At 42.1% G+C, this 27,091-nt stretch overlaps 1 protein-coding gene across 29 annotated transcripts in view; it reads right to left on the minus strand.

Moving 5' to 3' along the window:
* Positions 1-27,091, minus strand: part of TCF4 (transcription factor 4) — a 630,514-nt gene that overhangs the window by 283,385 nt on the left and 320,038 nt on the right. For all 29 annotated transcript variants that reach the window (XM_069219818.1, XM_069219785.1, XM_069219753.1 and 26 more), the window contains one exon: positions 14,364-14,428. In XM_069219818.1, the coding sequence (XP_069075919.1) occupies positions 14,364-14,428 (65 nt within the window). The remainder of the gene's footprint in view (positions 1-14,363; positions 14,429-27,091) is intronic.

The raw sequence follows: 27,091 nt of genomic DNA on the forward strand, positions 1-27,091 counted from the left end.
AGTGGTGATTTTATGTGTGATATCGCCAGTGATGTCATCTGTAATAGCTTGTGTGAGTTCACAAACAACTAATGGAGGGAACCAGAGCTTAATTTGTAAAAAAAAAAAAAAATAATAATAATAAAATAAAAATAAAAAAGGAGAGTGCCAGTGATGCCCGAGACCAGTGCTAATAAATCTCAGCACGCTGAATACATAGGCTGAGCAGTCCTGAATCCAGCTCAGGCCTCTTTAATCCACTGGGAGACACTTCCGGCCCTTTTTCTCACTCTTGCGGATTTCTGCTTTCTCTTTGTGTCAGTTTTTCCATCTTTCGCTTCTTCTGTCTTTCCCGTTAGCATGTTTTTCCTTCCCTTACTCTCAGGAAATGTCTGAAGACCAAAAAAAGTGCTGGTCCCCAAAAATGAGTGCCAGTGATTCAAATTAAGCACTGGGGGACTCAGGGTTGCAGAACTTACCATAACTGGCACATTTCAATATTTATTTTAGGATTAGGACCATAGTGACCCTAGAGCTTAAGTTTTTAAAGGAATTATTTTTCAATGTTGGCTAGTTGTTGATCTTAACAAAATGTTCTGCCACTTAAATTTTGCCATTTAAAAAAAGCATAAACAATGGAAAACAACCTCGATCAAATCTGAGATTGAAACCAATTTACTTGCACTACAAGAAACGTCTGATAATTGAAATGTTTAGACTCACTTTCAACTAAATGCTATATAGACCCAGAGGGTGCCATGTATGATTACTGAATACAGATGCTAAGTCATTGAATACAAGGTTCTTTTATGTAATCGTTCTAAGTGCTTTGATATAAGTGAATGGCTACAGTAGTGCACTGCAAAACTCATTAATACTGTACAATATAGTTAGATTGGTACAACAAAATCTCTTATTCAATAGTCTGTGGCACTGTTCTACAACCACCAAACTCCTTTCAGTGTAACTAATTCACTTCAAAATTAACCATTTACTATGGGGTTTCGGCCACATTAGCTTTACCTTCAACAGGATGTGAGAAGTAACACTGTCTTGGCTGTGGTTTTATCTCAATATTTATTCCCATATATGTGTTGCTGAACCTGGATACCACTTTATTAATCATGTCTGGATTGCTTCTTCCTTTTCTTTTCTGCCCTTAAATAAATTAAGAATGAGATGCGCCCTCATTCAATCATCAACAAACAGTATGCTTATCCATCCTAATCACAGTTAATTTCAGAGAAATAAAAAATAATAAGCTCCTGGAATGCAGTAAGGCACCATCAAAAAACAACACAGTGTTTCAAAATTCACTTAATCGCAGTAACTTTTATATTCGAACAATCCTTTTTCCCCACAAAAATGTGTGCACTGAAAGGGTGCTAAAAATTAAAGTTGGTCCCAGTGCTAGATGACAGTTGCCACTGACGATGCCAAGTAGGCCTTGGGCATGGTGCATGAACTCTGGTCAAGCCTTGGCATTAGCTCTCCAGAACCCTTTGGTGTGGGCTTCAAAAGAGCACAGTGGGCTCCAGATAGAGGGCATGACTAGAAACTAAATCCCAAATCCAGTTCTCTTGTCTTCAGCTCCCTTAAAGCATGACACCCAGGTGTAATTAGAAGGCCATGCGCTTGGCTTTTGTTCACCCCTTGTTCCCACTCCACTTGCCCTTAGCGCCTGCAGACCTGTGTCAAGAACACTTTTAGCACAGGCTGCGGCCACAGGCCATGTTCTTCAAGCAATCCAGCAGGTCCCGGTACCTCTACAGTTTGGCCTTCTATCACTCCAAGTGCGCACTGGTTAGAATTGTCAACCACATTCCTGCACCACACTCCATTCACCTTGCACCAGTTCCAACCAGGCACAACATGTGGCTTTGCCACTCAGTTGTTCAGCATAAGGTATGGCCTTTTATCACTGCCCTGAATCCAGAAATCTGACCTCAGGAACAGCCTGTGCCCATATCTAGGTGAGAAGGAGTACAGCGCTTGGCTACCCCTGCTCCAGTGTCAACTGTAATTTTGGTATTTTCGTTTATTGAATATTCTCTTAAGGACATTAAATGCAAATCCCCTTCTCCCTTGAATAGTGCCTGCCTTGACCAGCTTGCATACATTATTAAATGATTAAAAGAAGGCGGTGTGTTCTGTTTTGAGTCAGAGTAATAAACATCCAATTAATATTTTTCCTACAATTGCATACAGTCCCAGTATGCATAATACATTAACTGTAACTAGAGACCTGTGTACAATCTTTTACCAATGCACAGCTTGGGTGAGAGGAACCCTAGTTCTGGCTTTGAAAGTGAACGCCGCTACTGTCCAAATACCACTCTTGGCGTGAGCGCTAAACACTCCTTTTTGGGTGACAGTGTATACCCTCCTCCCCACTGAAGCTAGCGCCAATGTTCCCTCGTATTGGGCTGCGTTCATCCTGCCTCACTCCCAGCAAATGACTCTCTCTGAAGCTTCATCATGCTTCTCAGGCGCTCTACTAACCTCCTCCTTGGGGTAGGGGCGCAAATGAAAAGAAAAAAAAAACAGCGATACGACCCAAAGTACACTAAATTATGTCTCCAACTGCATGATCACTGTGCCAATAATGACAGCGCACACCACTGTTTGTGTAGGTGCAACAGAAGCAGCAACACTGGACTCGGATTAGGGTTACGAGAACAATGAAACAAGATTAATGCAGCCAAACTTTACACAAGCCCCCGTGTAGAATGCACAACACAAACTTTGACGAAGTAAGGGTTCCTGCGGGTGTTAACGAAATACATAAAAAAAACAAAATCAAGCACTGATGAAAACAAGGACACTGTGTTGAGTATTTTCCAATTGCAATGTCTAATGCAGGAGTAGGAAGCCATTTGAGAAATTGCATTTTTCCTTTCTATGCAAAGCAGCAAGGCTACAATTAAGATAACATAACAAGCAAAACAGGGATTGTCTGGTTACTCCAAATTCTAATGTTTCCAATTTGTTCTCGGTTCACACGAGATGCAATTGTGTTATAATCATTCAAGAGAAATTGGGTCTGCACTGAGGAATAGAACTGGATCTAAATTGCAGATAAACAGTTAAAATGGCCGATTTTACTTCTGATTGATTGACTGATGGTATCTGTGGAGCGCACACAAATTGATTCATTTCTCTACCCCTCTGCATTTACCTTTTCGTGAGAAAGCAGCTTTGGTTAGTCTTTCACAACTAAAGTAGTGCTCTGGAGAAATGGCGGTCGTCCTCGTAGAGAGAAAAGAAACACCATACATTATTAAAAACACAGAGGCCGATCCCATGTTCTAAAACGAACATTAGAAAAACAAGCCAAATGCATTTAATATTACCTTTCCTTACATTTACAGCATTCGTGGTCTTTGTTTGGGCTGTGATCAATCTCACAAATGTTCCTGTGTTCTTCACGCAGCGAATCGAACATATGCCCAAAAGAAAAATGGCATCCATACAGTGCGTGGCACGCGGCCAGCGCACCAAACAAATGCACGCTTCCAAAAAAAAAAAAAAAAACGCTGTCGCAGACAAATTGAGATTTTATGCCATGCGAAAAGGGCTCCTGCATTTAAGCAAAAAACAATATTTTGCAGCTAACATTGTGAGTATCCATGTCCTTGGGTTGTGACGTGTAATGTGTTCTGACTTGGAAATCTTTGTTTTTGCAGCTGAATGAAACAACACCGACATGTGTGCCGACCCACCAGCCTTTCCTATTATGCAACAATACATAAGGAGCCGAAAACTGGAGCGTGCTGAAACAGCGTAGCATTTTGCTATTCCATATGGTTAAGCTGAGAGTGTAAGTTTAGTTAAGTTCCCTTTGTGGGGAAAATATTCATGCCGACTGCATTCATGGAAACAGTCTACGCGGTATCTGTGCTTGGAACAGAGCGCTCGAACATTCACATGAAATGGAAGCCTTGATCCTGGTCCGTGCCACATAAGCGGCGCTACTCCTAGAATGTAAACTGTTAGGGGGATAGTGCAGGGGCACCTTAAAGATTTCATTTTTTTTTTGGGGGGGGGGGGGGGGGGGTGAGAACTGGGCCAAACGTATTTATTTTGTGGCCCACTGCTCGGCACTGCTTGGCACTGCTTTTAATTTCCGATCCAGTGTCACTTTCTTCGTGCGTCTTTGGCCAGGTCACTGACAGATTAGGGACACACTGGTCCAAATTCTAAATGTGTTTATCTCTATTATTCAGGGATCTCTGTGACACCCTCCCATTTCTCATATGTGAGGACCTGTTTTGACCTAGAAAAAAACAAGAACACTTTTTTTATGGCTGTTGCAAGAAACAAACACATTGTCTTCAAAATGCCTGTAAAAGACTGGCATATCACCCACATTAAAACTAAATTAAAGGAAAACGCTATTGAAAATCTGCCTGAGAATTATTCAAGGTCATTAGGCGGAGATTCTCTTCAGAACAATGGCGGCTTTATCGAGGGGTCCCCTGAAAGGATGGGGCCCTGGACCAGAGCCTACTTTGCCAATGCCTTAAAAACTCTATGGATAGTGGTCTTCCAGGAGAGGAGTGGGAGGGCAGAAGTCACCACAGCCGGGTTCTACTGCCAAAATTACTGGTTGATGCCCCCCAACTTGAACTGAGAGGTTCTTGCCCTCAAAGGCAACTCTGCCAGCGGTATGCTGATATGGGGCAGACGTTTAACGCAACTAAGCCTTAAAATTAAACAATAAAAACAAATGGAGGCACAGAGTATATTGACACCATCAGCAGTGTTTGAATTGTACAGTTACTAGTTTGAAGGCAGATGAACTGATTTCCATTCTCGGTTTAAACTGGGACTAGCCAGCACAACGCCATGTTAAACAACCACTGGGGTATCCCAGAGCCAGCTGACAAACTGTCTCACAGCCTTTCACAGCCACAAAACTAAAACACACGCACACATTTCATTACACAACACATGATGACTCTAAGGTGCTCGAAAGGTTGTATAAATTGCTCTTGTATTTGGTACATCATACAGCTTTCGGATAGGACAACATATGCAGAGATAAAAAAACAAATATATAAAAAAGCTGGAGCAATGCGGACTAACCAGCTACCTCGTTCATTTCATAGATATTTTGCATTTTTTAGGTTGTGAGCAGTACCATGATACGCATACCATTCCATAAACACGGGTCTATTTGAGTTATTTTAACTATTGTGCAATCTAGCTTCACAAAGCAGTGAATTGTGCTGCTGCCGCCCCTCAAACATAAGGTGGGAATGTAGTCTGGTGTGTGGAGTCCAGTTGAGACCAGCTTACAAAAATCAGGATGGCTCAGGCAGTGAGACAATGAATTGGAGCAGTACTGGACAACTCACTATCCATGCAGCGTTGACATATTTTGGGGTAAGTGCCTAAACTGGCTTTAGATTTCAGATATCCATGTTCCAAGAAATTAGCCAACACCCCACATTTTCCCATTTTCTACACAGATATCACTTTTACACTCATCTGACTACAACAACAAATCAACAGTGGTTATTCCAACTCCGTAGACCAACTGTCGTCCAAAGACCCCTGGGAGTCCACGTACGCATGGGGTCCATGACTGCTTACAAAATTGAATGTTACCAGATTAATACAGTGTATATAAATAAAGAGGCAAAATGTAAAACTGAACATTTTAAAACGTTCTGAAGCAAAGGAATCTAAAAGTGTAGTGTAAAAATTAAGTTAGTATCATCCGATTGATTTGTGGGAGCAGTGAAAGTGCATCAAACAGAATATAGTATGGCTGATGAGTGGCCTCAACTGAATTTAGAAAGGCTTCAACCTTCCCATTAAAATTCAATTTTTTTTTCTATTTGTGAATGAAAAAATAAAGTATTTCATGACTTTTGTATTTGTTTGACAAATGATTGTTTCTGTATTATTTGTGTATTGTTTTGTGGTTCAAATCACAAAAAATGGTTATGTTGGGGCTCCTAGCTTACAGTAATGGCTCAATGGGGGGTTTATGGATTCCAATAAAGATCCTGTGGGGTCTCCAGGTTCTAGTAATGATTAACTGGGGGTCCATGGAAGTCAAAATGTTAAGAACCACTGATGTAGTCAATATAAAGCTCTCAGGGCTGCAAGCAAACCACTTCAAAACAGATATTCATGCCTTTAACTTTAAAAGACAAACACACTGATCTCTCTCATAACGTGCAATAACCCAAAATGTCATCTAAATCAGTAATGTGATGAATGCCTATTACATTTCACACGCTGTGAGGCATGTGGGTCCCAATTATCTAGGAATATTTCATTTTCCAAGATGGGTTTCTGTATTCAGGCTAGACTAAACCATACCACTGGGCCCTTATATGAAGGCCACTAATGAAAGCTCTGGAGCTGAGGCTGAAAGCAATGCGAGTTACTCACAGTGCGGGTCACGGAGTCATAAAGGTGTTCCAACCACATTCTCTACCAATCTTTGACCTTTCCGCAAAGCGCATAGAAGGATGGTCACGAATATACAGGTTATATATAAATACGATTCTATGGGAAGGAGCACCAAGCCAAGTGCACGTCGTCAACATATAAACAGCAGAAAAGTAAAAGAAAACGTCAGTATCTGTGAGTGAGTGAAAGGGGATGGTTGAGTGGAGGGGGGGCGAAAGCACATGGAAAAGGTGAGAGTGAAAAGACAGCGATCAAGAAGTGGGAGATATTCTAACAGAGGGACTTCTGAAACAGAGATGTTGGAGGCAGAGTGTAAATGACTAACTGAAAAAGAGAGAAATTGTAGAGGAAAGTGATGTCAAGAGAAGAATGGAAGTTGGTACTGATTTATTTGACATTAAATAAAAATCAGTGATCAGAATTACTGTGAAAACCAGGAAATCCGACTTGTTTCAGGTGTATGTGTTTGTTGTGTGATTCACTAACAGGAAACACACAAACACTGGTCAGGTGGCATGCTATGTGGATTTTCTGTCACCTGATCTAGGCCACGCACAATATTATATGAGCCACACCATTTGTAACAGATTCCTAGTAAAGCTAGTTCCAGAGACCCCCACAATACACATGCGCTGCATTAAATACGTAGGCATTCAGGTGGCAGGAAGAGAAAGAGTGATCTGGTTGGAAAATATGTAGCTCCGGATGAACCCTCTCTTAATAGAAACCCTCCGCTAGTACACGCTCCCAATACTGTTAATGGGATGAATTGCCCTAATCAAGATGATAGCTTTCCCTAAAATACTAAACATCCTACACAACTATCCTTCTCAACTCTCCACCTCTTTTCTCAGAAATATTACATTTTTTATGAGATCCTTCCTTTGGGAGGTCAGACTCCTGACAGAAGCTATGGTGAAACGTTTTTAATCCGCTTATGACGGAGCACTTGGTATGGCTACCCCATAACCTACTATGAAGGCCCTGGCTGGTGATGACAAACAATGGCCCTGCAACAGACGCAACATACAGAACAGAGTTATGATCCTTAGGTTACGGATTTCCAATTACCTATTTGGTGATCCACTACCACTTAAAATTCCCACTGTGACTATGGTAGTGTTTGATATATGGAGCACTTGCCTCTCACAGACAGCTTGGACAAGCAAACTCTGGCTTAATTCAGTGATATCGTTCTGGGACTCAGTAAGCACAAGCTCAGTTTTGCCTGTGTTCAATTTTGTAACTGGTCTGTGATCTGTCTGTGCTTTTCATTTTTAGTGCTACCGGTAAACAGAAGCAGGAGCTGAATGTCATCTGGTTACGCAAAGAGAACTACTTTCATTTGCAGCAAATCACGAAAGGATATCATAAACTTTGACCAGACAAAGGAAATCCTCAAGTGACTCTATACAAGACCTCCAGCTAGAAGCTGCATGAAACCTCCAAACTGCGCCTAAATATCATAGCTAGAGACATGAATTCTGGAAATACCCTGTGCCAATACATAAATAGGGAAAGAGCATACCTATGTGTACCGCCCCTAGTGGACACCGGCATGATGTGTGCAAAGACTTTCATCATGCCCATGCGCACGACATACAGTTGCAAGGATCACAAAGGCATGGCCTATGTCATCAGCGATATGACCAGTGGTGTCATCTACGAGATCATGGGGAATGGATGGGGAAAGCTAAGGATGTGCAGCTAAGAAGAACAGCTGCATTTTAATAGGCTTTAGGAGTTTGTTTTCAACTATAATGTCCCTTTAACTAAAGTTTGTTTTCAAAAAATGTATTTTTAACATAGTTTAGCACGCAATCCTAATAGAGAACAATAAGGTGTTTTAGGTATTTGTTCTATCATTTCTTCGACTGATGATAAACTTTAACCACTGCCGACATTACTCACATGGCATGGAGGAGGGTCATGCATTGCAGGCGCTATACACAGTATCCCTGCCAGCAGTGCTGACACTATATGGTCTGCAGACAATGCAGGTACTTCATGACCCACAGCTATGCCCTGTGCACAGTATCAATGTCTGCAGTACTCAAAGTGCGCTGCACAAAGGTCACCCAAGATGGATGAGTTGCATGTACCGCACTCAGGCACGGTTTCCAGCCATGATCTATGTACGTTACGACGGTTCGCACTTGTCGCAGCCATGCTTGGTCTGAGGCGCTGCCATGCCAGTACATGGTACACTGAATGGTCTGTGAATGCTGTATGTGTGGAACTCTTGCAGGGCATGCACCGCACCAATACCATGAGGGCACATGGAATGGCCACCATTTGCACAGTCCTCTTGGACAGCAGCACTTGGAGGATGCGGAATTCAGCCATCCTGTTCTAGTTACATATAGGTATGCATGTTTATTTATTTATTCAACAAAACTTTGTGTGGGGTCTAAGGCGCTCAGTTCACAGACTGCAGACCATGCACGCCTGAGCAACAGTTTCTGATGCAAGGCCATTTTACTGTATGCATGGCTTGTGCCCTGGCAATACCTGGGAGTGGGGTGTGCTAACTGTACCCCCATCTGGGGTTTCCTATAACAAAGTATGCCAACTTCCGAATTGCTGCTGGAACAAAAATCTTCGAGACTGGTCAGCTAATAAGACAGATGAGTCATAATTACACTTCAGGTATCATTTTGTGGCGCATGCCGTCATATAGGCATATTTAATTTCACCTTTTTAAGAGAAGCTGAGCAGAGGGAAGGGGTGACTGACAAAAGCAAACATTTAGTACGGACTAGACTAAACGACATCTTTTTCACAAGTTTTGATTTCTACGTGCCTGCTGTTTTCACCCTATCCTTGATAATAAATTCACCTGTGTTAATATGAATAGTAAAGACCACCTTTAGGCCCACTCAAATCTATGCAAAACTTTCCAAAATCAGAGCTAATTATTTTTATTTTCTTGTGCTTTTTAGATCATTAAACATGGACACATTTTTAAGAGATCAAAACAGAACGTATTTTTTGTTGAGTAACAGACGAATCAAATATACAGTGTTGATGCATTTCTACAGTGTTTATGTATTTAAATGCCCACACACATTTATTCCTGTATTTGTACCCGTGAAATAGCCATTTCAAGATCCTCCCACCCTTTTGCTTGATCAGATGCCTATAACCGGCCCAGCCTTACCACCGCAGACTTCCAGCGACTCTTGCGCATGGGGTTTGCCATACATTCAGATGAAGGCATCCACCATCAGAAATCACCCTAGCGGGTTCCTTGGCTGGTCTTCCGTTCCAAAATGCATGTGCATTGCACTAACTTCCCCTCCCATATGTACCTATATCCCAAAGCATTTTGAGGGCATCATTGGTTGTTGTTAATGCTTCACAAAAATGCCAAATCAAGATGAACTTAGAATAAAATATACAAAGTGTCACAAACAATTCAGTTCAAGGAACCTACGATTATGATTCAAGATCTAAAGCCAATACAGTTGGTGCAGTTATGGTTAGCGATGCAGCCATAATGCCCCTCTCCCCTTGCACAGCACACGACCGCGCTAATGACACTGTCAATTAAATCACTGATATAACAACACATTTTACACTATATGGAGAGGAATTGCTTCAGTGGCTTCACTAATAAATATTGCATACCCTTCAAAAGGCATTGTAGTTGTAAGTGTGCAATACCTATTAACATATTTATGTCACTGTAGAGGATAGGAGAAGTGCTGCCAGGCCAGCGTCAAAGAAAAATCACCACAAATGTTAAAAGGCACGGTATGGCTGCAACACTCCCAAGAACATGTAGATGGTCTCACACCTCACAGTAAAAATAGGGATATTAGAGGATTCTGTAGTTACATGTCCAAGCAACATATATTTTGTCAGAAATATTAAATGCAGTTAAAAGGCCTCTTGCTCTCTGTCCACTCAGTCTACCCAAAGGGGCACTGCTTTTAAAAATGACCAGCCAGTAGCGAGCTGGGATGGACTGGTGCTCTCAAGTAGAAAAGCCAATTTTTGAGGCGTGGGCTGTTCTCAGAAGCATGAGGCGCTCTGGGGGAAATGGAGGGCACACCGTGGACTGAACTTCTAAACAGTATACTCGTCCTTTGGCGGGGAGGAGGGAGTTTGGTTACCAAGTAGGAATCATGTGCAGATCTGCTTTATGTACTTGTGCTTCATAGTACTCACTGTAAGGTTGTTGTCTTTTGTTCCCTATTTCAAAAATAAATAAACTTGGATATAAAAAATAAAAATGACCAGCCAGGTCTGGCACAGGGTGTGGTTTCTGGTCATGCAAATGTTTCCATTCCTAGTGGCCTCCTCTGGTCCCACCTGCTGTAGAGATATCCAGTAATGGTTTCTTCCTATGTATTCTTTTCATTTTTTAAAGCTCCCCATTGACATTAAGCTCTGTCCATAAACTCTCTTCTGTTCTTAACATAAATATAGAGAGCACTATAGCCAGTAATGCTGTAACAAAAAAACGGATTCTGCCAAATTACTTTTCTAAATTTTGTGGTCTATCTATTCTGCCGTAATGACTAGAATGGTGCTTCTGGTGGGCAGTGTTGGAATGAACAACCTTATTTAAGCTAGGATTCATGGTAAGAAATAGGCACAACAGACTCAGGACTGGATTCGCCGCCCGTTGGTTAGGGCACAATATTTTGTAGCAATCCGTATGGCAAGTACAGCCGTTACTGTGCCTGTATTTGCATTCCTTGTTACGGTCTGTGTTCGCTCAATGACAAATCAGGCCGAAGATGAGACTTTTTCTCTTTTTTGAATCAGTGCATTTTACAGATCAGACTGAAAACTCTTAGGACTGTGTTCCCAAGGATGACAGGCTGTTGAAAAAATAAAGGTGACCCTGAATGGTCAGTGTGTATCAGCTGCAGGTTGAGGCCTCTGCTGCATCCATGTGGTCACCAAAGAGCATTCCCTGGTGTTGGGCTACAGTGGAACCAAGGGACCTTTGTTAACTGCATAAACACCTCTGGATAAAGCACTGCTTAAGGACTCAAAGGCACCTGGGGGTCACATAAGGTGGAGCATTTACTAAGGAAGGTCGCCCATTAACTGTTGAACTCATTCTGGTCTGGAGGGCCGCCCAAGAGACAACAGTTGATGTTGGGTGGCATGGCCTTTGACAGTCGGCAGGCTCTTCACTCCTTAAAGTCCACCTGACACATAAGCAAGAAACACAAAAGCACAGTGCCTCGTGCGTTCTGAACCAATCTGTAAAAGCAAGCACCTTATACTGTGCCCCTAAGTGCTACAGTTCCCTCCAGTAGTTATAGTGATGCCCCAAAAGGCCCGAGGAAGGGTAGCTAGAACTGAAGAGCAGGAAGAAGAACAGTGTTGGTATTACCAGGGCTATGGCACGCACCGGTGAGTTCCTAATAGCCTGAGTGAGCGGCACCGATGGGCCTCGTGGACACCCAGAGTTGAAATATTATGATGTATGGCGTGCCAGCGAGAAGGGCGAAGTCGGTGCCTATGAACGATAAATTGATGGGTGGAACAGGAGCTGGGTGATGAAACAAGATACACCGACACGGGGGGCTGACAGAAAGGTGAAGGGTTTACACGAAAGCCTCCCACGGAGCACGGCTGCAGCCAAAGCAAGCTTTACTGTACATGTGCGCTCACATTCCACAGATACCCGCACGGCACAGAAAGGGCAGCACGTGTCTTCGATGTCACAGGCTTTCCGCAGGAAAGGACGAGCTGCAGTCCTTAGCATGAGCAAAATTTAAAGTCCACGCAAGCCACGAGTCATTCTAACCACAAATTCGTAAAAATGTACTTGCAAGGTGGCAGTACCACAAGCAACACAAGTGGACATATTAAAATTACAATGGGTCTCTCTCACACACTAAACATATACGAAAAAGTGCTGGATTTTTCAAGTTGCTTAAAGTGTTCAGCGCCTGCCAAAGGGCACTTACTCCAACTATTTTTGACTTTTAACACACATATTATTATTAGATAAAAACAAAAATCTTATTGCATGAAATGCAAAAATAATAAATACAACATGCCAGAATGTCCTATGCCAACCTTGTCAGCTTTAGACGTTAACTAGCGCGAGCCTATAAACCCAAAGAGCGAAGAGCTCGTTGCACAATATTACCATTTTTATTTTAACTAACAATTAGGTTTGGTGGAAAATGAAGGACATGCAGTTCTGACAAAAAGGCACACAGAGGTTTACTAAAACCTTTTGAAGGTATACTGGGGGTCAAACAGATGATGTCAATGCAGGAAATAAAAACTTGACAAAGTGGTCAATACAGAAAAAACAGGCACTTGCATCAATATCTCTCTTTTGCATATCTGAGGAGTACTTTGTGTTTCAGGAGCAGTGTGACTGACCGGTATGAGGTGGCCTAGGGGTAATGAGGACAGACTGCCTTGGGAAAGACGAATCTTCTATCCAATCAACAGTCTCAACTATTCTTGGTCAAAATGTCAAATACTAATGAACATTTGTGCACCATATGTAAATCCGTGTTGATTTATTTTAGGTCGCAATAAACAAATCACTTACAGACGTTATTTTAATAAAAAAAAGACAAAAACAGGCATGCAGGAAAGGCAGACTGTGAGTGCCTTAGTCTTTTCAAACACAAAACGGGTACTGTGTAAATAACACAAAAAACAATCCTTTATAAGCCCGTTTGCCCTTCAACAAAGACCTGTAAACAGGCTAGAAACCAGCACACACTGCACAATATTTTGCACAAATCAAGCTTTCTATTGTTGTAGGAAAATACTCCTAATTCCTAGCTCGCGCCTGTGCAACCCTCAGGAGGGCTCTGCTGTGAGCCGTCTGGCCTTCATTTCAAGCCAAAATCAATCCAAAGCACAAAATGACAACAAATGTTTTTGCAGACATTTTTATCCCGGAGAACAGTGCTCCTTCCCTAGCACGAGATCTAGACTTCAGGCTGGTGCCCGTCTAAAGCCATGGCTTGGCGAATGTCGTACCCTCCACCTCCATTTCGATTTCTTAGTCCAGACCAGTGAGAAGAACGACTTTTACTTGGACGTCAGAAATGTAAAAAGAAACAAGAAATAATATACAACAGTGGTCAACCCCCTTCGGGCACGGGAGAGTACCAGAGGCCAGAGGCAACAACGGCTCCCATCTGCAGCATCTTCCACCGCGTGATGCTGCACATGGTGGTCCTTTATGGGATGCAGGGCACGGTACTTTCACACACAACCTCCTCTCCATTCTAAGGAAATGCCGCCTGCAATATAAGTGCACACGCCAGCAGACAACGAAATCTGCATCACAAAGACATTACACTAAAGCAGAAGAGCAGCAAAAAAATAAATACATTTCTACTGAAAGAAGCTTTTTGTCGGCAAGATTTTTTTTTTATCTTAAGTCTTTCTTTTCCCCTGAAATTGTTTTGTTTTTTCTTTAAAGGGGGGGAGACCTCACCCTTTTATCCTTTTACAACCCTTCCAGCTATTACCTAGCTGGCTCGGTTTGCTTAAAAGTTCCTCTCAGTCACAAGGGATGCTCTCCATGCCCCTCCTGGCTCTTCCAAACCAACCAGCTGTTATTACCTGAGGAGGTCCACCCTAACCTCATGCCTGTGGCAACCACATGTCTGATGCATCTACGTGTCCAGAATCGCTCGCGCCACGACTGACAACCCTACAATGAAAGAGCACTAAAAGATGCACCTGAAAACCCTCCACTGCACAGTCTGCAACCCAGTAGCTTGCATGTTTACATACCAGTAAGTTCACATTCCTTCTTGTCTTTTTGGGAGAAGTATTTTATTTAAATGTACTCTCTCTATCTCTCTCCCTCACCCACTCTTGCTCTCCCTTCGCACTCGTTCCTGTGTGTGAATAAACATGTATAGAAAATGTCCATTTTATTTACAATGGTGTTAATGTAACTAAATAGTTAGCATGGCACGCCGATTGCATATGTGGAAACGTACCTGGTGGCACCCCTGTAAATCCGGGTCTCTCCCGTAAGATGAATATGAACCTCTTTCTGCTTTACCTAAAAACAGTTAAAAAAAAACAATCAATGACTGAAAAGCTTCTACAAGAGATCCAAATACAAAGACAGTAGCTCACGTCCGGTAACCGGCTTGTGCATGGAGAGCTAATTTAATAAAGAATAAATGTATAAAAGATTGATACAATTACTGGCTTAGATCAGGCTGTACAACTACTGATAGTATTAGTCAATAGGTGTTTTAAACATATTCAATGTCTAGTTACGTTATTTACAAATGTTAATAATATCCCAAATTGGCAAGTGTTCTTGTCCCAAAGAACAATACTGAGTTGGTTCCCGCTTTTAAGGGAACATCAAGAACAACCAATCATTGTACGATCTTGTTATTTTTGTATGCATTGTGTTGATATATAGATTTCTAACACACATGACTATATTTCTGTAACACATGAATACAATAACAACTTATCTATTTACATACTAGATGATAAGCAAACCCACATATTGTTATGGCTCATCCAGGTCTAGCATGGCAATAATTTTCCCAAAAATCTCCCACCCTTATTTGCCTCTTTAACTGACTCCTTCAATAATCACTCATTTTGCAGGGAGCTGCCAGTCGTTCGGTACTGTTGCCAGGGGCAACAATGTGGTTCTGCAAACCATACAAAATCGCTGTTTTGGCATCATGGCCGTGCAGCAGAACATAAGGTAACAGAAAGCCAGCACAAGGTAATTACATTTTATATTACTGGTATATAGGTTAAAAATAGGCAGCAAGTGACTTTTTTTACTGGAATGCCACCGCTTTTTAAACATGTCTTTGCAGAAGTTTCCACCTCCTTGTACACAAGGCTCTAATACCAACTAATCAGAACTGCGCGGGCCCGGTGGGCAGTCAAGGATCTGGCAAATTCCCAGCTTCAGCATATTAGGTGCTCAACTGACTACATAGTAGGGACTGGCCAAGAGAGAGGTCTGCCAGGTAGAGCACTCTACCTCTGCGAACACAGAGGTGACCTTAGGCAAGAGGACAACACATCCTAGACAGCCTTCTTGTGCTTGACAGAAATGACTGTTAAACCGAGTGAATGATACAAGGGTTTAATTTTTATTTTTTTATAAGTCTTACATGTTTAACACCTGTATTCTAAAACGCATGGCACAACGCTGCCTTAAATGACAATTTCCTGGACAGACTTATTTTCATAATCGTTCCTCCACATACATTGGCAGAACCTATGTCAATTTTATAAGGTGCTACAATATTAAAGAAACTCAGGTTTATGTGATAAACTACACTAGGTGCCTATGCTCATGAGTACTTTAATGTGAGAAAACAGGGCCATTTTAGGGAAATAAGCAGTAAACCATTCATCTCGTGACATGAATTCACACAGTTAAGAACATCCTATTCAACCTAATCCACTGAAGTCTATCATCAAGGTTCTCGGATTACAGGTACAGAAAGCAATCATGATTGGTGCAAAGCCTGTGAGATCACCCCACGTCACCAAAAGGCCCACAAGTCCAACACTGGGTAAATATGATGCCCAAATTAACCTTTTACATTCCAAGGCAGGGTCCAAAACAAATTCACAAACCCCTGTTGAAACCCACCTCAATGAAAATTGAGACTAAGACTAATTTTCTCTTCTGCATCTTCTATGAGGAAAAAGCTGAGCTCATTTAAGTCCTTCTGTTCAAGCTGTGAGTTTAATAAGATGAGAAAAAATATAACAGTAACTTATAGCAACTAGAGGTAATACATTTCCATTTGCATGTACTTCATCATATAACCTTGTGAATTCTCACATGAAATCTCATCATTAACCACCCATTAAAAATGTAGGACTATCTACGATCAAAATCTTGTTTCCTAACAATCCTATGTTTCAAATATTATGCCTCAGCTGCTTCACTGTTTACGCATGCATTATTTTTGCTGTGAATATGCAACATCATGGTCAAAGTTTATTTGGGTAATTTACCAATAAAACAATATGTAGGAATCACAAGCGACCGTGATGTATTTGAAACTGCAACAGCTTTGCAATTTCTTCTAATACCATCTCAATGAACGCCAAACCTAGTTACTGCATCACTGGTAAGGCTATCGCGTCACTGTGCGCGCGCCAGCGGTCTCCGATCTTGGTGCCATGGCACAGTCAAGTGGGCAATCAACTATTGACTGAAAATATAGTAAACCCAATTTGTAGAAAACAAAGGATGTGTGGATTCGGGGCCGGTTTTAAAACGACATCATAACTCGAGCAGTGCACTTGTAAAATAGAATTGCAATACAACACAAATTTACCATAAACTTAACTAGCTAGTTACATTTCCAAAACCGGCTTTATTATTCAGGTTCTTTGCCCGAAATTCTGAAAATGTAGTCTGCGCTGCCGTGCACAGCTGTTCTTAAAAAAATCAGTTTTTATTTACAAGCGGCCAAGATGTCCTGTGAATTGTATGTTGATTCCAAACCGTGATACCTGGCGATGATGCCCAAGCTTAAAAGAAAACAGATACTCGGGGTTTCCTCTTTCTATTCCTCAATTTCCTGGGAGTAAATACGCTCATCATCGACCCGATGACGCCATGCACTCCTGGGAAGGAAAAATGCGATTTGCCACTTGCCACCCGCTGCCAAAGTTCTGACTGCACGAGGGAGCTGGGACTTGAACAGCGGCCCAAACCCCGTGCCAGGCCCAGCTGATTTATTTTTTCGGCAGTCTGCTGTCAATTGTCCAAGCACATGCGAAAAAACACCCACATCCTAAAGTCTGTGAGCTGCTTAACAGTGTGTGGCCTGGAACAAAGCATAGGAGGTGACAGAAATGGTGAAATAAACCTTTAACACAGTGGAGTGGAAAGCATTAGGTGTTGGCAGGCAGTCTTGAGAAAGATGGCGGAGAAGGACACCGACTTGGCGCGAATGCGGCGCCATCCCAGAAGGACCAGGACCGCTCAGAACCAGAGCTAGGCTGAGATGAAAAGACAATGTGGGACTTGAACGCCGTATCCGTAGCTGCTTGTTCGTGATGTGTTTCCTTACTGCCCCCCCTCCCCCCGCTTTATCTCTTGTATGACATCGCCTCAGCCTTTTTCCTTTTTACACTCTACCACTTTTTATTTGTAAAACTGCACAGATTTTCTCAAGTTTTAGATGTTATAACTTCCTATTCCTTAATCCCTGCAATCCTTCCAATTTCCAGTGTTCTAATCTACATTTTCACCTATGTACAGAACACCTTGTAGATAATTTTATTATTGCGCCCGTGGACTGTGATCTATTTTGGGTGTCTTATTCCTATCTGCTTAACTGAAACTTTGTTCAACTGTTCTGAAATTTGCATTCACTTCTTTGGATTGCTTTGTTCTCTTCTTATCACTATATAAATCGCTCTGACGCCACTAGACCTTATGCAAGCTATACAAAAAACGGACATAAATATAAAAAAGATATACATGTTGATGAGAATCCGATGGTCTATTAATTAAAATGCGGCTCGAGTGGGCAAGGAACCATACCTCTTCACGATGCCAAGTAGGGATAAGTACAGCAGGCTTGCCGCCTGAGCAAAGGACATCAAAAATGTATTTATCAAAATGGAACAAGGCCTAGTAATACTTGCCTTGCCCTTTAAAACCTCTGATATAAAACCACTTAACACGACTACATGAAAGATCTACAATTTAGACATCTAAAAGAAGGGAGGGAGGGACACAGACATCATTACTGTCCTCCTTATTTGGATTTCCAAAAGTCAAAAAATATATAGAAGTGAACAGCAAGGTACCATGTAGATCCTCCTTTCCCTATGAAGACAAAGCAAGGCCACTTTACCAGGTAAAAAGTAATACACAGTATTTATTCCATTCCATCATGTTATTAAATATACCTGGTTTTGCCCTAATCAAACGTGGAGCAAATGAAACCTTACCCTGGGGACTAAAATAGCTGCAAAAATAATTTATAAAAATAAACAGTGGTCAGTTGCAGCTGAGACAGAGTGGTACAGCTGGCAAGAATCAAAAACACCAGGTTAGATATTGCACTGAGCTAGCAACTCGCCAATCGCTTCTATAATACAAAACAGAGCAAACTAAAAAGGAAACGAAGACATCGAAACGGACTATCAACCTAATAGCTGCTATTTCTGCATATACACATTTATAAATGTACATACATGTAGGTGCATAGCTAGAAATGTCTATACACCTATAGTATAAATACACAATTACGTATTTGTATATATGCATAGACCGGCCCTCCATAGAGACTTTCAAGGGTGCTCAGTGATAAATATGCACACATCACATACATAGCTAAACTGTACTTTGCCCAAGAGTTCACATATAAATGAACAGTGTCCTCATATTAATGATCTCACTGTCTTGCTGTGTTAAGTTATCTGAGTGAACTTACCCTTGTGAGTGCCAGGCGACCCGAATAGTTACTTCCAGGAATAACAGAACTTTGACCCAGAGCTCTAAATTAAAGCGATGCGCTTCTTCTCACCATTATAGCGTGTATATTCCATGTGGCCCGCTAAGTACACTTAAAAGTGCATATACATATTATATATAACCCACCGGTGTGTAGATCCCACACACACGTATACGTTGTGTGTGCACGCACGTGGACACACAAATACAAACACACAGAGCAAATGACAAGTTGTCAGGGTTAAACATCTCCTCCAGCACTCCTGTTTGTGTGGGGGAGGATAGGCGAACGCACAGACATGAATCATTCTCAGTAATTTGAGTGTTTCCATGACATCAATGGGCACAGGTCCAGGGCTGCCGGAGTCTGCAAGGGACCAGAGAGGCACAGAAGCCAGCAGGAGGCGGACTTTATTTTTTAGCATTCTACTTCTTAAGGGGAGCTCATCTTCACCATCAACTGTCGCCTCGCCGAGCTACAAACGCTCAGTTCAGGTTTGTGGTCAAGCAGGCTCTGTTTCTGCCCTGCCACGTTGAGCTGTAGCTCACACATATGTGGCACTATTGTGCGTTGGTGCCGAAACACAAAAGCAAATGGTTTTATTGAGATGGCAACATGTCAGAATCTCCCTCATTCCAATTCACCGTCTAGACATTCAAAGCATCACATCTCAACACGTTCCATGAGCCTCTTTACCTACGGTCCAGAGGTTGGCTATTTAGAATTTTTATATTCGTAGACCAAACATAGATTTGCACAATTTCATACAAGGTAACAAAGGCTTCGAGTTCCACGTTTGGTGCTCACGGGTAGGAAACACTGGAACTAATATTTTGAACTATTACCAAAAATTGATGTCATAATGGGATAAGATTTGAAATGAACAGATAGAAGCAGCGAATTATGTTGAAATGCAACACAAGCTCTGCAGAATTTTCGAGGCGAACCCTTAGCAAGAGAATGCGGCAGCCGCTGCGGATATTTCTTGGCACACAGACAACAGTGCCAGTGCCAGTGCCAAGCCCCATGGCTACAACCATCCAATGGCGGCATAAGGATGGCATCAGTAGATCACAATTCGTTTTCTTTTCATCCCCTCTACTGCACGGCTTATTGTTGTACGCATGTAAACAAAAATCGCAACGTCGGAAATATTTTCTGGACCCCAAAAATTCCAGTGCAAACACACAGCAATCTTTGCTAGACATTTTAAACCAATTTTGAGTCATAAACACAATCTTTTTCCCTCCGAAAAATAAAAAAGGTGACACAACCAAAGGGATTTGCATTATTAGTGCAGATTGTCTTTTGTTCTGCAGAACCCATCAACCAGGGAGATAAATGCAACACACTTTTACCGTTAAATATATTTCAAATCACTGTAGTTTGGTCAAATCTGTTGGACACATTTAAGGATCAGAAAAGCAAATTTTGAGCGGGCCATTGGATCCGTTCAGCGATTTGCTACCAGCGCTTCACGGTGGATCAGAAACGAGAACCCCTTGGCTGTCATTCTAGTTTTCTATTCTCAAATGATGCTGCTTACCAATTGATGAAATAGGGAAGGCACTTGTGTTTGGTGCCGACCATGCGAATCCCCACTGAAATCCGAGTATATGTTAAGGTATCATGTAAAAAAAGAAAAAAAAAAAAAAAACAGAAGGCACAGCTGCTTTTGATCCTAAAACATGAAACGGTCAACTCAAGTACATTTGCTAAACGCACAGAGAATTTATGCCATCTTGGCTCGAAACTATCATACTTCAATTTAGTTGCGTAATCTAGGGATTTCAATCTTTCTGTATTATTGGGTAACTGGCCAGCATGATCTGCCAGCAGAAACTAAAGAAAGAATAATTGGCAATTTTGTTTTAGCAATGTGACAAAGATGGGACAAAGACTGGGGTTGACAACAGACAGACAGACCTTTGGTGAGCCTAGGAACAATGGGTATCTACTGCTTGGTGTGCGACAGCTCCCGACTTATACCTAACCAACCATAGACATGAAGGTTCTGGGGAATCGGTGTATCATGAAGAAAAGAATAACTGCACATATCAGCTGGTGGAAAAAATGTTTGCTGGGGATTACGTGAACAACCCTATTGGTGACACAATTAAACATTATTTCCATTACAGGTTTTCAGCATTTCTGTAGCAGACCTTCACCACTGTACATTGGAGGTAAAGATTTACAACTGTTTGTAGACATTTTAATCGGTTGTCTTTTTTTCTTTTTTTTTTAACAGAGGAAGCTATGCAACTATTTTAAAAGAAACAGATCGAAATATAGTCAACTCAGAATGAGCCCCCAGAAGCCTGTCACAATATTACTAAGCATCTCAGCCTTCGCTTCTCTAACAAAAACGAGATCAATCACTAGGCTAAAAAGCTTACACAAGATTTGTAAAATTGAGAACTTGCCATTTTCAGAGAATTGTTTCAATTATAAAAAGCCAGTTTTACACAGAATCCATAGTATGTGGTGATACACATGTGGGCACAATGGTTAGCCTTGCAAATGTTAAGCACAGGTCAGAGATCCCGAGAGTACACGAAGGGAATATATGTTGCTCCATACTCTGTGTCATTTGATGTGCCAAATGAAGTGTTGAATTCTTTCAAGTACCTAGTCTATTTACGTGTGGTTTGAAAATGTTTTCAAACATTCCAGAAAAATAGACACAAAAGGCCCTGTCTGCCCCCAAGGCATTCGATTTACATTATACAGTATCACCCGGGGGCAACATGCGCAGCCAAGAAACCTTGACTGGCGGGGTCCTTCATTTTCCTAGTAGATGACTCTGCAGCTGTGTTGTGAACATGACAGTCCAAGGGGGCTTTATGACGTGGCCAGTGCTATTGGGTTACTTTGCTGTTACTTTGGGCGGGCAGAGGGGGTTTTGGCTTCACAACGAGGGTTATAGCTATTACTTTATAACGCAAGGCCACGTCCAGAATCATACTCATTAAAAGCATGCCAAATATTCCTTTAAACATTAATTTAAAGCACTGAACTAACTTTATCAGCAAACAAATTTGAAGCTAGAATTGGGGTCTTTAACTGACTTACAATAATGATCGTGAACATCAGGATGTGAGTGCACTGCTGTCACTAGAAGCGTATCTCTTGCCAGGGTTACCGTAAGCTGACCACACGCATATTATCTTAAAGCATGATTTATGCAAGATGGATGGGGTCCAAAGAAGAAAGATAAAGACAGTCCAATCCCTTACTACATCATCCTCCAATGATTCTCTGTTTCCAAGACCATACCAGGGGAAATACATAACGTTCACACAACAGCAGGTCAATGAAGGTTGTAGCTGGGTGAAAGCCACAACAATCCATTATGGTAAGAGAGGAAGGGGTGACTGTACCTGAAACATTCTTAGTAGAGCAAGACTCATCCAAACTAATTTGAGAACTTTGAGGAATGAGTAAACACTGGTAGGTAGTGCTACTGCCTAATTGCCAGGACCTGTAAATTTAAGCTGGAGATTGTCTCCAACGTCAGTTTATTGAAAATGTTCTTGTTGGTCATGGGCACGCTTGGACTCTGCTATAGCTGGTGGTTCCAGAATGTGGAGCTCCGTGCTTTCTGTTTCACATGTATGGAAACAATCCAGACACTCTATTCACCTGCCCAAATGCTACTGGCCTTGCCTGCATAAAACCCGCAGCCAGCCCAAGGAGTTCAGATATGCAGATAGAGCTCATTGAATTCCCTATATTCCTCATCGTCAAGTCAAAAATACTTTACTCAATTATAAATATATAATCATAAAAGCTGCAATCCACCAAACACATACATAAATATTAAAGCTTTATGAGACTACTTTGCACAGCAGATTTTAAAATGGTCAAAACAAGGCAGACTCCATGATTGGACAACTAAAGACCTGAAGACTGGGTCTTCCACAGCAAAGCCAAGGAGACTTCAGCATCCTTCTGCCACCAATCACACATCGGCTCGAGAAATGGCAGTGTTTACACCCAGAGCAGAATCCACTGGTATGTATGCTCATTACAGGTACGCCTGACACCAGTACAGAATCCCACCATTTCACCATTCACTCTCCAGGATTTATAGTGACCCCGTGTATACCCAAACATGAATGTAAGCACAACAAATCGTCCTCCTCTATTAGAAGAGGAGGTTGTTCTGCAGTGCTTACATTCATGATCTTTCTTACAATATTCTGGGATGCTAATTGGAGCTGCTGCTGTAAGTGTAGGGGAAGATTACAAAGGCTATAACCCTTTGTGCCTTGTTTAGTTCAGGAAGAAGGACCAGCACACACAAAGTGTGTTGAGTTTTCCCTGCAGCGCAGAACTCTTTTGGGGCCAACAGCAGGTCCATCAGGGCCCGTCAGATCCCAGAAGAGGCCTGCCTGAGACACTTCCATTTGAATTGCAACAGGATGGGTAAGCGCAAAACTATTGGCAACCCTGCCTCTAACTCCACTAAGGACTAGCTAAGGACTTTGACTGTTATTGGTAAAGAGCTGTAGGAGTGCTATCGAAAGAAACTGAGTGGACACAATGTCACATTTCCATCAAAGATACTGTTTGTTCATGCTACAATGGTGGGCACGCATCATCTGCCTTGAAATCCACTGACCGTCTGAACTCTGCTGCTACTTTGATTAGTCCCTCTATCCAGCTGGTCCCAGCTGCAAAACATAAATGAAGAGCTGTTATCACTGCCAAAAAGTGTAATATGTATTAATACACTCCAGTCACTGATGCTGATCCCTCACCACAAGTATTGCACAGGATTTTTATTCGGATTTAGGTGTGATTGTGGGAAAGTTAATATCACCCCTGGTTGAACGGCTTAAACGTATTCAGGAGCACTTTGATAAAGTTTTAAATATCTCAATTTGGCAATCTGCTGCTATCAGTACATCCGTGTTTACTCCTCTGAATTTGTGCAGCAAACACATTTTTTAAAAGGTTACTGTATGTTACCAGTGGCAGCTGGCACTCAATGAGGTTGGCGGGGTGAGGGGATAAAATAATAAAGAAAAAAAAACACTTATCTTTTATCCAAGAGACGCGTTCGCATCTCCTCCGTCCTCTTCCCAGCATCACACAAGCTCCCAGCCAATCACGACCCTGCTGTCACCAGCACAACAGCAGCACTGTGACTGGTGTGAGCGCCGTGATTCGGCGATCAAACAGGGAGTGGGAGCCTGTGCACTTTCTCCACACGTTTGTTCAATACAGCTTGGTGGAGAAATGCAAAGTGAGCATGTCTGTTTGGCAAGCCCAACACGGCCGGCCAAACAGACATGCACACTTATTGAGCACTCCATTCCTCCCTCTAATCCTCCTCTGGCAACCTCCAGCCCAGCCCCGCCCTCACCCAGCTTCCAGGAAAAATAAAATAATAACACTTTGTTATTTTCATTTTATTTTTCCTTCCCCTTCTGCCTAAAAGTATCGGTGCAACGCTCCTCCACCTTAGCGGCCCTCCAGCAAATGAAGGGCTGCTCAAATGCTGTTGTAGGTGTTGATATGCAGAGTAGTGACTCAACCTGTTGAGCAAACTCCCTCCCTGCACCATTCCACAATTAGTATTCAATTGTTCTCCATTTATCCTGATCATTGTTTAGAGATCGACCACCAGGTTGGCCTGTCTGCTAACTGGATTGAGAATAGGCTTGTTCTTGTTAACCCTGTACCAAGCCCACAGGTACAAGGGCCTCAAAGATGGCCGGCCAACCTTGCTTTTGTGTGAAATGGGTCTGCCCCTTGATCAGCAAGGATGCAATGCTCTCCTGTCCTCTTAAGCGAAGAGATGTTTAGCTAAAGCCTCTAGGACCCACAGGAAAGATAGATCTCGGTCTTTTACTGGACACAAACCAAAAATGTATGTTAACTGGGAAAGTGTTTCTCTTTGAGGATTATGACGGTCCATGTCGTTTTTTTTTTTTATAGTTTCTGATCACGTAGCTTTTATCAAAGGTAAACACTGCTTCGGCCATTCCAGGGTTACATTACTGCGCTGCTGCTCTGCAGGGTTTTCTCACTTTCTGGTATTTTCCACCGCTCAGGATGATTCAGTAATTGTCAACAAATATCAAGTGTGTATTAGTCAGGATCCCTGGTTTTGTCAGTGATTTGTGTTTCTTTTTAATGCTCTATGCATTCTATTTTGTGTGTTTTTATTATTTTATTCAATTTATATTGTAAATATATTTATATATTTGCACAGTATTAAATTGTTGGGTATTTACAACAAATAGCATCCACTGCTGGACATTCACTTATTTATTGCAACTGTGATACTTAACGTTGTTCTCTACCGAAACAGAAAACTCCACCATCAAATTTGAGCTAAACCTTAACTGGTCAGCAAAGTCTACTTTGAGAGTCAAAGATGCTCTGGAGGCCAACTTTGAATTGCCCTGTGTCCTGGTTAGCATGGAACACCAGCACTTTGGTTATTTCTCCAAGTGCAAACATCAAGGAAAAAGCTTGACAAGTATCTCAATTCATACTTGACACATTTGCAGCACCCTGGCTCACTTTTCTATTCACCGTGAAACACTAAAATAGGAATAGAATAGAAGAACGAGTTACTTACCTTCGGTAACGACTTTTCTGGTGGATACATTAGCTACCTGTGGATTCCTCACCTCATGAATACTCCCATGGCGCCAGCATTCTACGGAAATCTTCTTACTAGTCTCTGCACGTCGACGAGGACGTCACTGTCTCGCACGCGACGCCGTCTGACGTCATACAGGCAATAAGAGGTCCTCGACGACGTGCGGACGTCAGTACCAATCATTTTTTACGTGCATGAGAACAACCAGGCAATGCAATGAAAGAACAAAGCAACATCCATTATATTGTAAAAATACACCACATTGTATGAATAACTGTAAATCTTTTTTATGTACATATATATAGAAACTCTTTCTTTTAAAAATATATACACACACCAAGTATATACATAAAGATATATACACATATACCCATATATATATATATAAATATATTATATATATACATCTATTGCACCCTCAAAGATCAAGAGGAGCGCACTCAAGGATTACTTGGCAAGACCATAAAGGCAACGGGGAGGCGGGTGGGACCGTGAGGAATCCACAGGTAGCTAATGTATCCACCAGAAAAGTCGTTACCGAAGGTAAGTAACTCGTTCTTCTGATGGATACAACTACCTGTGGATTCCTCACCTCATGAATAGAGTCCCAAAGCAGTACCATGCCCGGCGGTGGGTGCCTAAATGGTCAAACCAAGAAATCCTGCAGCACTGACCGTGCAAAATGGCCGTCCCTTCTAACCTCAGAATCTAAACAGTAATGTTTTGCAAAAGTGTGAAGGGACGACCAAGTTGCGGCCTTGCAGATGTCGACCACAGGAACACCTCTGGCTAAGGCCGAAGTGGCCGACTTAGCTCTGGTGGAATGAGCTCTAATGCCCTCAGGAGGATCCTTCTTTGCCAAAGAGTAACATATTTTAATGCAAAGAACAACCCACCTGGATAGTGTTCTCTTGTGGACTGCCTTTCCTCTCCTCTTGCCCACGTATCCAATAAACAGCTGATCCTCCAGCCTGAAATCCTTTGTTCTATTGATAAAGAAGCTCAACGCTCTCTTTGGATCCAGACGGTGCAGTCTTTCTTCCTCTTTGGAAGAATGAGGCGGGGGATAGAACGTGGACAAAGTAATTGCCTGAGCCAAATGGAAGGGTGAAACAACCTTCGGGAGGAAAGCAGCCTTGGTCCTCAACACCACCTTATCCCCATAAAAAGTTGTATAAGGGGGTTTTACTGATAAGGCCTGCAACTCACTCACTCTCCTTGCTGATGTTATAGCTATCAGGAAGACTGTTTTTAAAAACAAATACCTTAAGGGGCAAGAATGCATAGGTTCAAAAGGGGACCCCATAAGGAAAGTCAGGACTAAGGACAAATCCCATTGCGGCATAACGAATGGCTTTGGAGGATATTGATTTAGAAGACCTTTCAAGAATCTGATAACAATAGGGGATTTAAATAAAGATGGTTGGTCTGGAAGACATATGAAGGCTGACAAGGCCGATAAATAACCTTTAATGGTAGCCACTGCACAACCTTTCTGCGCCAGAGATAGAGCAAAAGACAAAACGTCCGATAGATGAGCTTGTAAAGGATCAATCTGCCTCTCTCCACACCACGCAACAAATTTAGACCACCTATTAGCGTAGATAGATTTAGTGGAGTGTCGCCTGGC

Source organism: Pleurodeles waltl, chromosome 1_1, assembly GCF_031143425.1.
Source record: "Pleurodeles waltl isolate 20211129_DDA chromosome 1_1, aPleWal1.hap1.20221129, whole genome shotgun sequence".
In the NCBI taxonomy this organism is placed as follows: domain Eukaryota; kingdom Metazoa; phylum Chordata; class Amphibia; order Caudata; family Salamandridae; genus Pleurodeles; species Pleurodeles waltl.